Genomic DNA, 14419 nt, shown 5'->3' with positions numbered 1-14419 from the left:
ACATTTTTAGAAAAATAGAAAATGCCATAATGCTTACATCTTGGGAAAAAGAAGACTGAACAAGATTTCAATAAGCATGACATAAATAGAAAAATGTATGGGTGTGAAGCCCAGATAATTTTACAGGAAAATTCTACTAGACTTTCATGAATAGTTAATTCCTATACTATACTACCTGCTTTAGGATATAGAAAAAGAGTAAAGTATTCCAGCCTGTTTATTATTAGAGTAGACTGCGTAATCTTGATTCCAAAGAAAGAACCACATAAAAAAATTAAAAGACCATTTCACTTATGAATGACATTTTCACACTAAATAAAATTAGTTCAGCAAATTCAACTGGGGATTAAAAAAAAATCCTAAAAGGTAAGTAGGGTTTATTCTAGGAGCGCAATGATAGTTCAACAGAAAAACCAATCAATTGGAGAGTGTGGGCTGGTATGACTGTCCTGGAGAGCCATCTGGGAGTACATAAATACTCTACAATGCAATACCAGCAATCTCACTTCTGGGTATGTTGCTCGAAGAAATTCCCCCACAGGGGGAATTTATATTTATTTTATTGGTCTTGTGGTGGTAGAGAGTTAAAGGCAATTTGGATGTTCACCATGCAGTGAGTAGAGAGAAAATATGGTTAGACTTAAATCCTGAGTGGTTAGAAGCAATGAACTAAATGGCCATAAAGTAACATGGATAAGCCTTATGTGTTAAGAAAAATATGTAAGATCTATAACACAGTACACCAATTATGTAAAAATTAATGATGCATGATTTCTTTTTTTTTTTTTTTATAAATTTTTATTTATTTATGATAGTCACACAGAGAGAGAGAGAGAGGCAGAGACACAGGCAGAGGGAGAAGCAGGCTCCATGCACCGGGAGCCCGACGTGGGATTCGATCCCGGGTCTCCAGGATTGCGCCCTGGGCCAAAGGCAGGCGCCAAACCACTGCGCCACCCAGGGATCCCTGATGCATGATTTCTAACAACACATACAACAAGCACTTTAGAAAGAGAAGAGAAGGAAAATGGAAAAGGACAGGAGTCCTGACCAGTGATGACCTGTACATGAAAACCGAGAACCATGATTAACTCAATCTTCTACTGATGTTTAAAAAAAAAAAAAAAAGGTTCAAAAAGTAATTCATTCATTAATCAACATTTACTGAACCATTACTAATACGTAAAACACATTTACACATTTTCCCTTTCCTTTTCTCCCCTTTGTTTACTTCGTAGGCTCCACACCTAATTTGGGGCTTGAACTCACAACCCCAAGATCAAGAGTCACATGCTCTACTGATTGAACCAGCCAGACACCCCATATTTTCTAAGTAAAAAATATCTTAAGGAAAAAAGTCTGCAGTTATCAAACATCACAATTTTGGCAAAATGGTAAATGCAACTTACAGTGTCCTCCTCCCATTCCTCCATAGTGGTTGGAAACAGCAATCAAATTATAGCGGCAAGGACCTGCATTTGGATTAATTAAGAATTCCGACATATCCAGGTCACTGTTTAACAAAGAGATCAAGTTAGTTTTATGTTTTCCCTAAATGTCATTAATTCTATTACTTTCTGTCAATGTTGCTTGGCTCTCATTTATATAAAAAAATAGCTCTCTCACTAAAGAAATCACTAAGAGCCAAATATGGTAAAACATCTCTCTCTCTCTCTCTCTCTCTCTCTCTCACACACACACACACATGCACGAACACAAACATACACACCTGAGATTTGACTATTGCAGCAAAAACTTTTCTTAGGGGTTGGGAATTTTACAATTCTCTACGGATGGCTGTTTATTCAGCTTAATGTTTTCATGCTAATACATTTAACTCTCATAGTATATAGTACAATAATCATTACCACTTGCCATTGGGATTCTTTTCATTTTTCATAATTTTGAAGTCATTTTTAGAATTAAATAATTAAGGAAGATAAGTGATAGTAAAAAAAAAACTTCCACAGAAATCTTATAATAATGTAGATATATCTAAACCCCAATATTTATTCTACATTTTCCTGTTTCCGATGATCTATATACCCAAGTGGGCAACACTCTTCAAAACGCAATCAACTGTTGTGTAATCTGTCATGTATCAAAATGGAGCATGACCATTTTATAGCTTATCATTATTCAGTTTTTTTGGACTTCTATCACTAAAAAGCAGTTAATGATTCTAAATTTCAAATATGTCCCTCATAGTTTCTAGCTTACCATTACTTCTGGTTCTTCTTGTACTTACATTGTCAAAATGCTATATATTCTTGAGAAAATTTTGATGGCTCATAATTTTGTTAAGGAGAAAATTACCATTTTTTTCTGGTAAAAAATGATTTTTTTAAAAAAAGTCTCTATTTATTTATGAGAGACACACAGAGAGAGGCAGAGACATAGGCAGAGGAAGAAGCCTGATGCAGGACTCGATCCCAGGACCCCAGAATCATGCCCTGAGCCAAAGGCAGATGCTCAACCACTGAGCCACCTAGGTGCCCCTGCAAAACGTTTTTAAACTTAACTTTATAAAACACCAATCAGAATAAGCAATCCAAAGAATGTTTGCAATATCATATCTATTTCCTTTTTTTTTTTTTTTTTTTTTAAAGGTTTTATTTATTTTCGTGAGAGACACACAGAGAGTGAGACAGAGAGTGAGGGGCAGAGACACAGGCAGGCCCCATGCAGGGAGCCCAACATGGGACTCAATCCTGGGTCTCCAGGATCAGGCCCTGGGCTGAAGGTGGTGCTAAACCGCTAAGCCACCCTGGCTGCCCCATCTATTTCCTTCTAATCACACACACCTGCCTATGGCAGTTGTTTAGTTATTAACTGTATCAAACACCTGGTGCACAAATATAAAATATAGAAAAGAATACTATCAATGTTCTTTTAGTAAAATGGGAGAGTACCAAGTTATTGCTGTAAAGTATTGTGTGAAGTCCTTCCTGGATCACGTGAACGAGAATATATACAATTTCATTTTTGTCCTTACGAATTCTCAATTAAATTTAGTGAAAGCTTAAAAGAAAAAAAAAAAAAAAGGACTACAAAGATGCTATCTCCAAACTTTTTACAAGAATGATATAATACTCTGAATAATGCAATAAACTGAAGTATGACACATCAGGGATAATTGAGTATACTACTTTGTTCATCCTTTTCAGCAGTTGCATTACTGTTTAATATTACTTTCACCTTTGTAAAAAAGCATACTTGAGAATAATTGATGATTACTGATGAAATAATTCCTAGGGAAAAAAAAAAACCACTACGATTCCATAGAGTATCTTAGATTTAAAAACAGCGCCAATGAACCCATATGATAATGTAACACAGAATTACTTTTATTCTACTGTTTAAGAAGGTGTATTTCCTCTTTGTTCTCTGAAAAATATCTAAAAAGGAATAAAAATTCTTACTGATCCTTACCAACTGCTGAACTACTCACAAATACACTTAAAAATTGAAGTTGGATCCAATGCTACCTGATTTTTATAAAAATCTACAGGTGTCCAATGTTTATATGGCATAATTAAAACTTACTTGATGGGAAAATCAACTAAGGTATCCAATTTGTCTCTCATGTATCGACTGTAAGAAAACCGCTTGAGATGTACCACAAGTACTGGAGGCAGGGACCATAAATCCAATTTCTTTGTGGCTTGCTGATGTTCTTTACAATTTGGACAATACCTAAAAATAAAGAGAAATATTTAAAGCTTGCTAGGGGCAATGAAAATAATAGATAAAAAAAAATACGTGGCAAATTCTACATTTATTCAGTGGGCAATTATATATGCCTAATACATACCAGACTAATGAACTCCCTTATTATTTTTATCTTCAATCAAATAGATTTAATATTATAAAGTAACATGTAAATAAGTATTCAAAGAAATGAAGACTATTTACATTTTAGTAACCTAAAAGAATACAAAACTATTTTGAGAGATAAGTATCAGCAAATCTCAGAACTTCTGGGCTTTAATGGAATTAATAATACCACAAAACCCATGATTTCCCTAAAAACCATTTCTATCAAAATGGCTACACGGCAAAAAATTCTTGGGAAAAAGTAACTAAAATTATCCACAGTAAAATACTACTATAGAAAATATAGTAATGAGATTAAAGCTTAATGTTATAACAACAGTTTTAAAGCATTTGAATCACTATTTATTTATTTATTTATTTATTTATTTATTTATTTATTTATTTATCAAAATCATGAGAGACAGAGAGAGGCAGAGACATAGGTAGAGGGAGAAACAGGCTCCCTACAGGGAACCTGATATGGGACTCAATCCTGGGACCCCGGGATCATGTCCTGAGTCAAAGGCAGACACTCAACCACTGAGCCACCCAGGTGTCCCTCAAATCACTTTTAATGGACTATTTTCATTTAAAGAAATGCTTATTTAAAATATCAAAGGGAATTTAGTTATTGCTTTTGCAACTTGATATATCATATACCTCAGTACAAATCCTTAAAAAATAATTAGAAGCAATATTTTAACTTTGTCTCTTACCAAGGATCTTCAGCACCTAGCTTTTCTTTTGTTGTAAAAAGTTCAATGCAATCTTTTAATTTCACAAAGGGTTTTTTAGGAGGTTTATATTCCACACTTTCATGTTTTTCAAAATCCTAAAGAGAAGTATTTCTTGAGTTAAGAGAACAAATGAAACAAAACTCATTTTAGTGATACCATCTTACTATGAATAGTAATGAAAAACTCCTAAACTTTCTCAAAAGAATTACAAAGCTTATTTCAGCTGAGATTTACACCACAATTCTAAAAAACTTCTATATACACACCTATATGGATAATAATTAAAACTGTTAAGAGAAAGCATGTCTGCAAACCAATAAGCCTTTTCTAGTACATAACCATTTTTCTATTAGCAAAATAAACATATTTGGTGGAAGCAAAAGATTATAATAAAATTGTGATCAACATGGGAAAGATATGGAATGAGTGATGGCTTACCTCTGCGGCATTTTCATCAAAATATCTTTTTTTCAAATCAGGATCCCAATCCAAAGCAAGAAATGATCTTTCTAAGATGGAAAACATATTTTTTCTTTAAAACTTAATATGTCTTCATTAAAATGAGCATATTTTAATGTTAAGATATATACCAGAATAAACAATCTCTTCTATTTGCCCTAGGTGATCAGGGTAAATTGCTGTTTCCAAGCCATTAAAAATTTAAGGAGTTAAAAAAAACATACAAAACTTAAGCGTAAGTCTAACTTCCATTTAATAAACAGTGACAAATTTTAATATACTTGTAATTAAGGCTTTGCATTTAAGATATAAATATAGATTTTATACAGAAAAGTGATGTTATTTTTTCATGACTGTTTCATAGTTTTCACCTAAAAAAATACAACATGCTTTGCTCAAGTTCAGTGTTCAAGCCAGTTTTCACACTTACCATCTAGCCTAAGCTGCCTCTCATCAAATCTTATATGCCTGGTATCATCTTTGATGTAGTTAATATCAGTATTGCCTAAATTGTTGAACTGGAATGTAAACAATCTTTTTTTGTGTCCCGTGAGTTGACCTTTGCAAGTTTCCTCAGTACATAATCCATTTTCAGAATCATTATCTCCTCCAACTGAATCCTCAGACTGACTGTTTTCATTTTCGGAGGGAAGTTCTTGATCCTGGCTGGATTCATCATCTGGCTCATCTGTTTCCATTTCACCTAATTTTAGATATTAGAAATCTTTAAATAAACCCAGAGCTACATTTAAAAGTTATTAATATTAACATTATTTCTCCCAGGCTTGAAGAGATTTTTTAGCTCCTTAACTCCCATCTTTTTTTCTGAGGCAACAATCCAGGTGAAAGGTTTTATAATTTAATAGGGAATTCTTACTTGGTGAGCCTTCTTCATGTATGCCATTTGGGCCATTCCCATTAATATTTTGGTCCTTACAGCAGTGTAGGGATCCTTCAGTTTCTTCAGCTTCAGTAGAAATTTTGACATATCGGCTTAAATAAAATCAGAAATCAAATTTAGTTCTATGAAGGTAAAAACTTAAAGTTTTCCATTCTTTCAGTAAAACAAAAATTTTCAATGGGCACTTAGTAGATTCAAGGATAAATCAAACTTAGGATATAGAACCATAAGTGCAAGTGACTAATCATTTCTGTTTTGGTTGTCTTTATAAAAAGAAAGAAGGTAATTTGTTACTTCCAAGTATTTAACACCTTTCTGTGTTAAATAAGTTTGTGGCAAATAATTTCTTGACTTAGAATTATTATATAAATACCCTCATTTAGATTACTTTTAACTGTATAATGTGATCTTTATATATGGATTATGGGACTGTAATGATTAAAATAGGTATTACTAAATATGCCAGTTACAAAAGATAAAATATAAGGGATCAAATGGCAGTCTGGTTATGTTATAATTCAAATCAAGGTTTTAGGAAGACAAAAAGGGGTTGCCTTAAAATACTATCAACCATGAAAGGTTATCCTTTTATTTTTATTATTTTTTTAAAGATTTATTTATTTAACACAGAGAGAGTGAGAGAGAGGCAGAGACACAGGCAGAGGGAGAAGCAGGCTCCATGCAAGGAGCCCGACGTGGGACTGGATCCCCGGTCTCCAGGATCACACCCTGGACTGCAGGTGGCACCAAACCGCTGCGCCACGGGAGCTGCCCGAAAGTTTATCCTTTTAAATAAAACCATTAGCAGGAGTTCTTGAACTAACAATCTGTATAAAGAAATGAAGCATCCGAAATTTGTTAAAATTTCAGAGTGCATACATGAGAAATTCCTATTTTTTCCAACTGTAAACTTCTAGTTTAAAACAGCTAAAATAATTCATGCTTTCTGGGTTTGCAATTACCTCAGTAATGTGTTTTTACATGGTCAAGAAAGTGAAATAAACTATAATTTGATTTTTAAAATTGCTACCTGTTTAAACAAAGTTGAAATAATACAAGCTTACCAAAATATTCAGATAGTACACCATGTATTTACTTTTATTAACTATTCTATCACTCATTTTGTTAATGTAGAATTGTGTGACACTTACCACATTCTCAAAAGCAGGAGATTATAGAGCTTATCTTCAGTATTATTTCGTGGTACAGCCATAAGAAAAGGCTGGCCAAAAAGTGAAGAACCAGTATGGTGGGTATAACTTGAGTGTCTAAATTTTTCTCTTAGGCAAACAGGAATAATCACATGTTCTGTATCTTCTGTCCTATTGATGTTAATTTCAAACCTGTAAGGACAAAACTGACTGTAAAACTCTGAAAACTTTTATGTTATTCCCTCTGAATTTTTTCCCAAGTAATATTTTGCACAATGAATTTTATACTTACACATAAATATCGTCCCGTTCCATAATACTACTAAGGTTTTCATCCATAGCGAATATTCTGTGAAATCTATGATTGTATATATCAGTAACTATCATCTAAAAGGAAACATATTTCTATTAGGCTGGTTTTACATCACTGAAACACTAAATTCCAACTTATATACTTCAAACCCAGAAACACATTACCTTATCTGCAGGTACTCCTGACAAAGCAGACAATGCTGTACAAAGATCAAGTATGTTTCCAATTTTGGGGACAACCACTTTGTACTAAAAAACAAAAACAAAAAAAGCTGTAATGAATTTATTACTTTGGAAGAAATACTCAGTAGATGAAAATGACCTCATGGTTGCCTCCTCACATTCGCTTGGTATTTGGTTCACAGTGTCCGTCTCCAATCCTATCATTAATCCTGGCTGATAATGTCTTTTTGTTTTTTTAAAAATATTTTATTTATTTATTTATGAGAGACACATAGAGAGAGGCAGAGACACAGGCAGAGGAGAAGCAGGCCCCATGCAGGGAGCCTGATGTGGGACTCAATCCCGGGACTCCAGGATCACACCCTGGGCCAAAGGCAGATGCTTAACCGCTGAGTCACCCAGGCGTCCCCCTGGCTGATAATGTCTATATGGATAATTTATCTTCGCCTTATCGTTCCTTCGCTCTTTGATTCCGAGACCCACACTTACATTCAACTGTAGTTCACTTCTTGCACCTTGTCATAAACTTGCCCCACCTCTGATATCTTAAACCTCTTATCAGGCTACTGACTGACAGCTAATTATTATTCCTGGAAACTCATTTTCCCATTCTTGGCTTGCATTTAGAATTCTAGTTTTAATTCTTAATTTTCTCTGGGTTTACCAGCTTCCTACTGTCTTCACGCCCTTCCATCCAGATCCCACAGGATCCATCACTTCAATACTCCACTGCAAAACGTTTAACTATTTTGTTATTCAATTTTATTCTTGCTATACTTTCTTGGAGCTGTTCAGATATGCTGGAGAAAACTGACCAATTTTAGAGACTGGTTTGCTACAAATCCACAGTGCTTAAATCTTAACAGATTGTTCAACACTAGCCAGAAATTCTGTGCATCCCTTATTTGCTTCTTCTTTCATTTTTCCCAGTAACTATATACAATCTTCACCATTCCTTAGGCTTCCTTATTTTACAATTTCTCCCTTCACTATCAGCAGAATACCAAAAAAAGTAGAGGCTACTGGATAGGAAAATATCCAACTTTGTGTCCCTGAACAAACTTCTAAAAGGTCCTTTTCTCCATCTTTTTTCTACACAGGGAAAGAGAATCAGATGTTACCCTTCCCATCTAAGGCTACCACTAGCATCTATGTTCTGATTCCCATCCTGTTCTACTTCCTTGGGAACCTAACCCAGGAATCATCCTTTATGTCATTTTACCTTGATTCTTACGTAAGCAATGGAATAATCTACTAGTCTCTCAAAAAACCCACAAAAACCAAAAAACAAAATGCAAAAACCCAGTCTCTCATTGCCTTCCCTCTGATAATCCCCCTCTAGTTATCTTCCTTTCTCCTCTGCTTTATAAATATAACCTTGTTAAAAGTAATGTCTATAATGACTATCTTAAATTCTTCACTTTCCATTCACTTATCAATCTACCCCTAGCTTTCTGTCCTCATCTATTTAACCTATTACCAAGGTTGTCAAACTCCTTTAGAGTTTTACCCTTCACCCCCTTCTTGATTCTATATGCTCTCTTTAAAGCAGGTGACAATATATTCTAATTTGCTTTGTCTCAGCCCTGGATGAACCTGCTGTCCTGGTAATATAATGATTAATAATGGCCCCTTTTATTTTTAAAAGAGTTCTAGTTTAGATGATACATTACAGAGTCACCCTAGCCTTAGGGAATCTCATCCTTCTAAGACATTCAGTATCATTGTCATAGAACTCACTGCCCAATTTCTATCTCAACCAGACATCTCTCTTCTAGTCTAGATAGATAAACTTAATGCTTACTGATAAGCTCTAATTTTCCTCATGCACCTCAACATGTCCAGTACTAAACATAGATTTAGGTCATGTTAGGGCAACATATCCAATATTACAACAGGCTTCTTCCTAAACCTTGCTTCCTATATATATCCCATTAAGGCAAATAGCACCAGTGTCTCCTCAGTTTTGCAACCCAAAAAACTTGGCATCATTTTTGAATACTCTTAAACATTTTTACTTTTTTTTTTTTTTTTTACATTTTTACTTCTTATATTCAACTGATTCTTCTGTCACCCTGATACTAATCTTAAGAGTTCTAGTCATTTTCATTTGTCATGTGATCACTGCAAAACTCTCTTACATGGTCTTAGTATATCCGACCTAAGTTCTTCTAATCCAGTCTTTGCAGTAGCCTGGGTCTTCTTTCTCTAATAAAAATCTGGTCACATAGTGCTCTATTTAATAACCTTTAATGGCTCCCCTAATTTTTAGGATGAAGTCCAAATCTCCTATCTTGGCAGCAAAGTTCTTTATGAGCTTTGTGAGTTCTTCTGCTTACCATATTATCTACTTCTAATTTCCAGAAGTGGGCCATGTCGTCTTTTGCCTTTCGGTCTTTGTATATGCCACTCTGTTGGTCTACAATGCCTTTATTTCCAGCTTTCATACACTTAAAACCTAATCATCCTTCAGGATTCAACACAGGCATTGGCAGTTTGGGTGTATCATTCCTTTTGTATGTATATTCCTACAGCACTGCCACAGCATTTTTCACATTGTATGAAAAGGTTCTCAGGAACAAGAACCAGGAACATCTTTGTATTTCCAGCACTTTGCAGAGAATCAGAATCCAATACATAATACATGTTAGTACAATTACTAATAAACTTCTAAGACCTAAATCAACTTCACTGATGGGAAAACTCATCAAGTAGGTTAACTCAGCTAAATTTCCCTTTCCTTTCTAGCTGGTTAAGCATACCGTTAGCGAGCCTATCATTTTGTATTTGAGTTGTTACTTCTTTGAAGTAGAAAAAAAATGCCCGATTCCTTTATGCTAACCATGGCTCCGATCTCCACAAATCTGTATTTTTGGCCACCAAGTGAGAAAAGAGTTATACTAATGAAATTCATATTGCTGGAAAAATAATTTAAAACCCAAATTATGGGAGAACATTCAATACACGCCTACAGCTAATGTGAAATTTGAATGTGACCTGTCCCTATGTAATATAGCTTACTTTTGTATTATTGGCATAGGAGAGCACTGTCTTCAACAAATGTACTTTAGAGAATGTGAGCATATATTCCCCTGGCAAAAAATAAAAGCAGGCCCTCCTAGGCCCTACTCAATATTCTGAGTACTACTGAATGAAATATTGATATGAGACCATCAGGATCAGTGAGTTTGTAAAGGAAACATAAAGAAGGAGCAAAAGAAATAGGGGAAATTTACATTACTGAGGGCACGACTAGTCTTCACTAGACTTTAATTAGTTTGAATGAAAGGACTATACTTGTACTAGGAACACTTCATTTATAATGTTCTTGTGGACAGTAAACCCAAACACTTCCACCAAATTAATGGTAAGATCATAACTTTGTTCAAAAGCAGACCTTTCATACAGATCTCATGATATTGCTATTGGTTGAATTGTGTCCACTTAAAATTTATGTGTTGAAGCCCTAACCACCAATGTAATAATATTTGGAGATGGGGCTTTTGGGAGCTTTACATGAGATCAAAAAGGTGAACCTCCATGATGAGATTAGTGTCCTTATAAGGAGATGCTAGAGAGCTTGTGTGCTACAGGTATTCTCTCTCAACACACTGAGGATAGGGTTGCCTGTAAACCAGGAAAAGAGTCTGTACTAGATACCAACCATGCTAGTACTCTTGATTTTAGACTTCCAGCCTCCAGAATTATCAGAAGATAAATTTCTGTTGTTTAAATCCACTCAGTTTATATGGCATTTCATTAGAGCAGCCTGAGCAGACTAATACAACTATGCTCTAAGAAACTGCACTATCTGACTAGAACTCTGAGCTAAAGATCTTTAGTCAACAGTCCTCTAAAGCAGGAACCATGTCTGCTCTGTCTGCCAAACAGAGCTTTACATTCTCATTGGGTGCCCTACACATATTTGAATGAATATAATTTTTGAATACTTCTGCTTTAGTAGTACTACAAGTCAAGGGGGTTGGAAATACAATGATTTACAAAGTTCCTATCTTCAAAGAACTCACTAACAGAGAAAAGATAAGTAAACCAGGGGTCATAATAAAATTTGATAAATGTGATAACAACATTTCAGGGGCACTCAAAGTAGAAGAGTAAGGAACTACTTTTGTTAGGGTGGTTCAAGCGTCAGGAAATGATTAACTGATTAGTGAAGGAAGAAAATATAGTGCTTTGCTTAGAACATTATTGAAGCGAATATTTATAGCTGAATTAAATTTCTATTTCTCTTTTGAGTTCTTAAGATGCTTAAAAATTACAGGTATTTAAATATACCACTATCAAATCATGAATCAAAATGTATGGTATTAGTTTTACTTCCAACAGCCCACTAGAAAAAAACTTACAATTAACATTAAAGTTCAAGTTGGACAATAGGAAAAATCTTTGTTAGGCTCATATTTATCTTACCACTGCAAAATTGAACAACCTCTCATTTTTCTTTCATAAGAAAAAGACTGAGAATTTTGTTTTTATAAATAATGATAATTTATAAATCCCTCGCCATTTCAAGATTCTAAAAAGTTGTACTAATTCCCAAAGTATTTAGCTTGTAAAATCTCTTATATAAATAAACTTATTATTGAATTGTGCTTGAAGTACAAGGTCTCAACACTAAGTTTTTATAAAAGTAACAAATGCAAAGAAAATAATCATGACTTACCTGCATAGGTTTGGTAAGTGGATCCATTCTGACTAAATATACTTCCAAGGTACGTTCTTTTTTCATGGGCAATGGAAGTGTCAAGTAACAAAAAGGATCAAATGTTACTGAAATCTTAGCACATTCAGGACAAACTAAAGTTGATTTGAAAAGGCCGTGAAATATATCTACTATGATAGAATCATTTCTTTTTAAATGGTTTTCCCAGGCTTCTTCAGCAACTATCTGTAAGAAAACCAGACACATATTACACAAAGATATCACATTATTATAAAAGTGGTGACAATAATGACATTAAATTTACCTTATCTGGCCTTCCATCTGCATCTTTTAATTGTATATACGGTTTTTTCCTAATTCTATTCAAATCTTCATGTAATCCATCTAATAGGAAAGCTAAAAGCTCTTGACAGTCTTGCTGCTGGTATCCAGAAAACTGAGGTGCAAAACGTCCTACTTGGGTCTGTAAGAAAAGCAAAAGTATAAAATCAGTTATAGGGACAAGACTGATTTAAAAAAAAATTGATTCTCGGGAATCCCTGAGTGGCTCAGTGGTTTAGCGCCTGCTTTCAGCCCAGGGCATGATCCTGGAGACCCGGGATTGAGTCCCACATCGGGCTCCCTGCATGGAGCCTGCTTCCCCTCTGTCCGGGTCTCTGCCCCTCTCTCTCTCTCTCTCTCTCTCTCACAGAGAATAAATAAAATCTTAAAAAAAATAAAAAAATAAAAAAATTGATTCTCATCATTCATGGATTTCAATTTTGTGAATTCATGAACTGCTAAAATCAACTTGTAGCACTTTTGCAGTCATTGGCAGATATGGTAATTACACATACATAAATATAATTACATATCTAAATATACATATATTTTAAATATTTTATTTATTTATTCATGAGAGACACAGGGTAAGAGAGCAGAGACACAGGCAGAGGGAGAAGCAGGCTCCCTGCGGGGAGCCTGATGCGGGACCCAATCCCAGGACCCCGGGGTCACGCCCTGAGCTGAAGGCAGGGGCTAAACTGCTGAGTCACCCAGGGATCCCCTCTAAATAATAAATAGCTAATCTGTAACCCAGAAACGAAATGCTGACCTGAGTAAAGAACAAGGAGAAAATATGGTGAAGTTTTGTACAAAGGATTTGGAAATACTAAAGACTATTAAAATTCAATAATATTTCTGGATCACTAAAAAAAATTACAAAGCTCTCATTTAGTTGGTGTGTCTAAAGAGGATAAATCTCAGGAATGTTTGTGTTTATATATAATTTTCTTAGTATTTGCAGTACTAAGTATTTTTTTGATAAAACCGAAAAGAAATGTGAAAGAAAAGTCAGGTATCAACAGACTGTTTACACATAATTTCAAAAGACAATATCCAGTAAAATAAAACTAACTGGAATCATGGGTAAGGGTTGTAAAATAGTTTGTCTAACCTAGCTTGTCCAAAGCTCAGAAAGTTAAAGAAGATAAACACAGTAGTGTTTTATTTTTTAAGAACTACTATATTGTTAATAAAATGTTGCCTAGTAGATGTCTATATGAGCATCATTTAAGTTGTGTTAAAAAACAGCTGAAAACTGCTATTCTCTTTAAAACAGAACTCACCTGTTAATAAATATGAAGACTTTTTAAACTATATAAAACTAAATTTCAGCTCAATTCTTATTTGAATGACAAACTAAATTATTTGAGGTTTTATTGGTTCTGAGAAGTAACCACAAGAATAAACTTAAAAGTTTAAGGATTATATTAAAAATATTTAATATATGGTGGTTTTGCATACCAGTCTCATTTCATTAATTTTTCAAACTTACGACTCTCAAATTGAGTTCTTAGATTTCGATGACATGCCCAAATTTAGCCTTTACATTTGTAATAAAAATTAATGTAGGTTTCTCAGATACTATATTCTAAAACCAATTTACACATACTCTCTTGTCATTTTGTACCATAACAGTGTTTTCCAACCTTTATTTCATTATTGCCCTCCCCACCCCCCAGAACCTTTTTGGACATTTTAAAGTAAACATCTGTCCCATCCCCCCATCTAGAAAATTTAACAGCAGAGATATACTGTGTATCTATTTGTGCTGGGTCCCTATGGAGGGCCACAAACCAACCTAACAGTTATGACTTTGTCACTCCTTCCCCAAAGAACCTATTTTTGTCCTCTT

The 14419-nt window shown here is 34.4% G+C and overlaps 1 protein-coding gene and 1 long non-coding RNA gene across 13 annotated transcripts in view; one reads left to right on the top strand and one right to left on the bottom strand.

Moving 5' to 3' along the window:
* Positions 1-14419, bottom strand: part of USP15 (ubiquitin specific peptidase 15) — a 122905-nt gene that overhangs the window by 5731 nt on the left and 102755 nt on the right. For 8 of the 12 annotated variants that reach the window (XM_025476763.3, XM_025476764.3, XM_025476769.3 and 5 more), the window contains 11 exons: positions 12548-12706; positions 12244-12468; positions 7542-7625; positions 7357-7451; positions 7065-7256; positions 5890-6005; positions 5443-5715; positions 4992-5062; positions 4533-4648; positions 3547-3696; positions 1410-1513 (listed from right to left, as the gene is read on the bottom strand). In XM_025476763.3, coding sequence (XP_025332548.1) covers positions 1410-1513; positions 3547-3696; positions 4533-4648; positions 4992-5062; positions 5443-5715; positions 5890-6005; positions 7065-7256; positions 7357-7451; positions 7542-7625; positions 12244-12468; positions 12548-12706 — 1585 coding nt within the window. Of the gene's footprint in view, positions 1-1409; positions 1514-3546; positions 3697-4532; positions 4665-4991; positions 5063-5442; positions 5716-5889; positions 6006-7064; positions 7257-7356; positions 7452-7541; positions 7626-12243; positions 12469-12547; positions 12707-14419 lie in introns of those variants that run through there. The other 4 variants (XM_035696587.2, XM_035696589.2, XR_007413343.1 and 1 more) reach the window with 3 other exon arrangements.
* LOC112677937 (uncharacterized) overlaps positions 1-14419 on the top strand; it is a 73920-nt gene that overhangs the window by 41780 nt on the left and 17721 nt on the right. The window lies entirely within an intron of this gene.

This window comes from Canis lupus, chromosome 10 (assembly GCF_003254725.2).
Source record: "Canis lupus dingo isolate Sandy chromosome 10, ASM325472v2, whole genome shotgun sequence".
Taxonomy (NCBI): Eukaryota; Metazoa; Chordata; class Mammalia; order Carnivora; family Canidae; genus Canis; species Canis lupus.
This window is presented reverse-complemented; position numbering and strand designations above follow the sequence as displayed.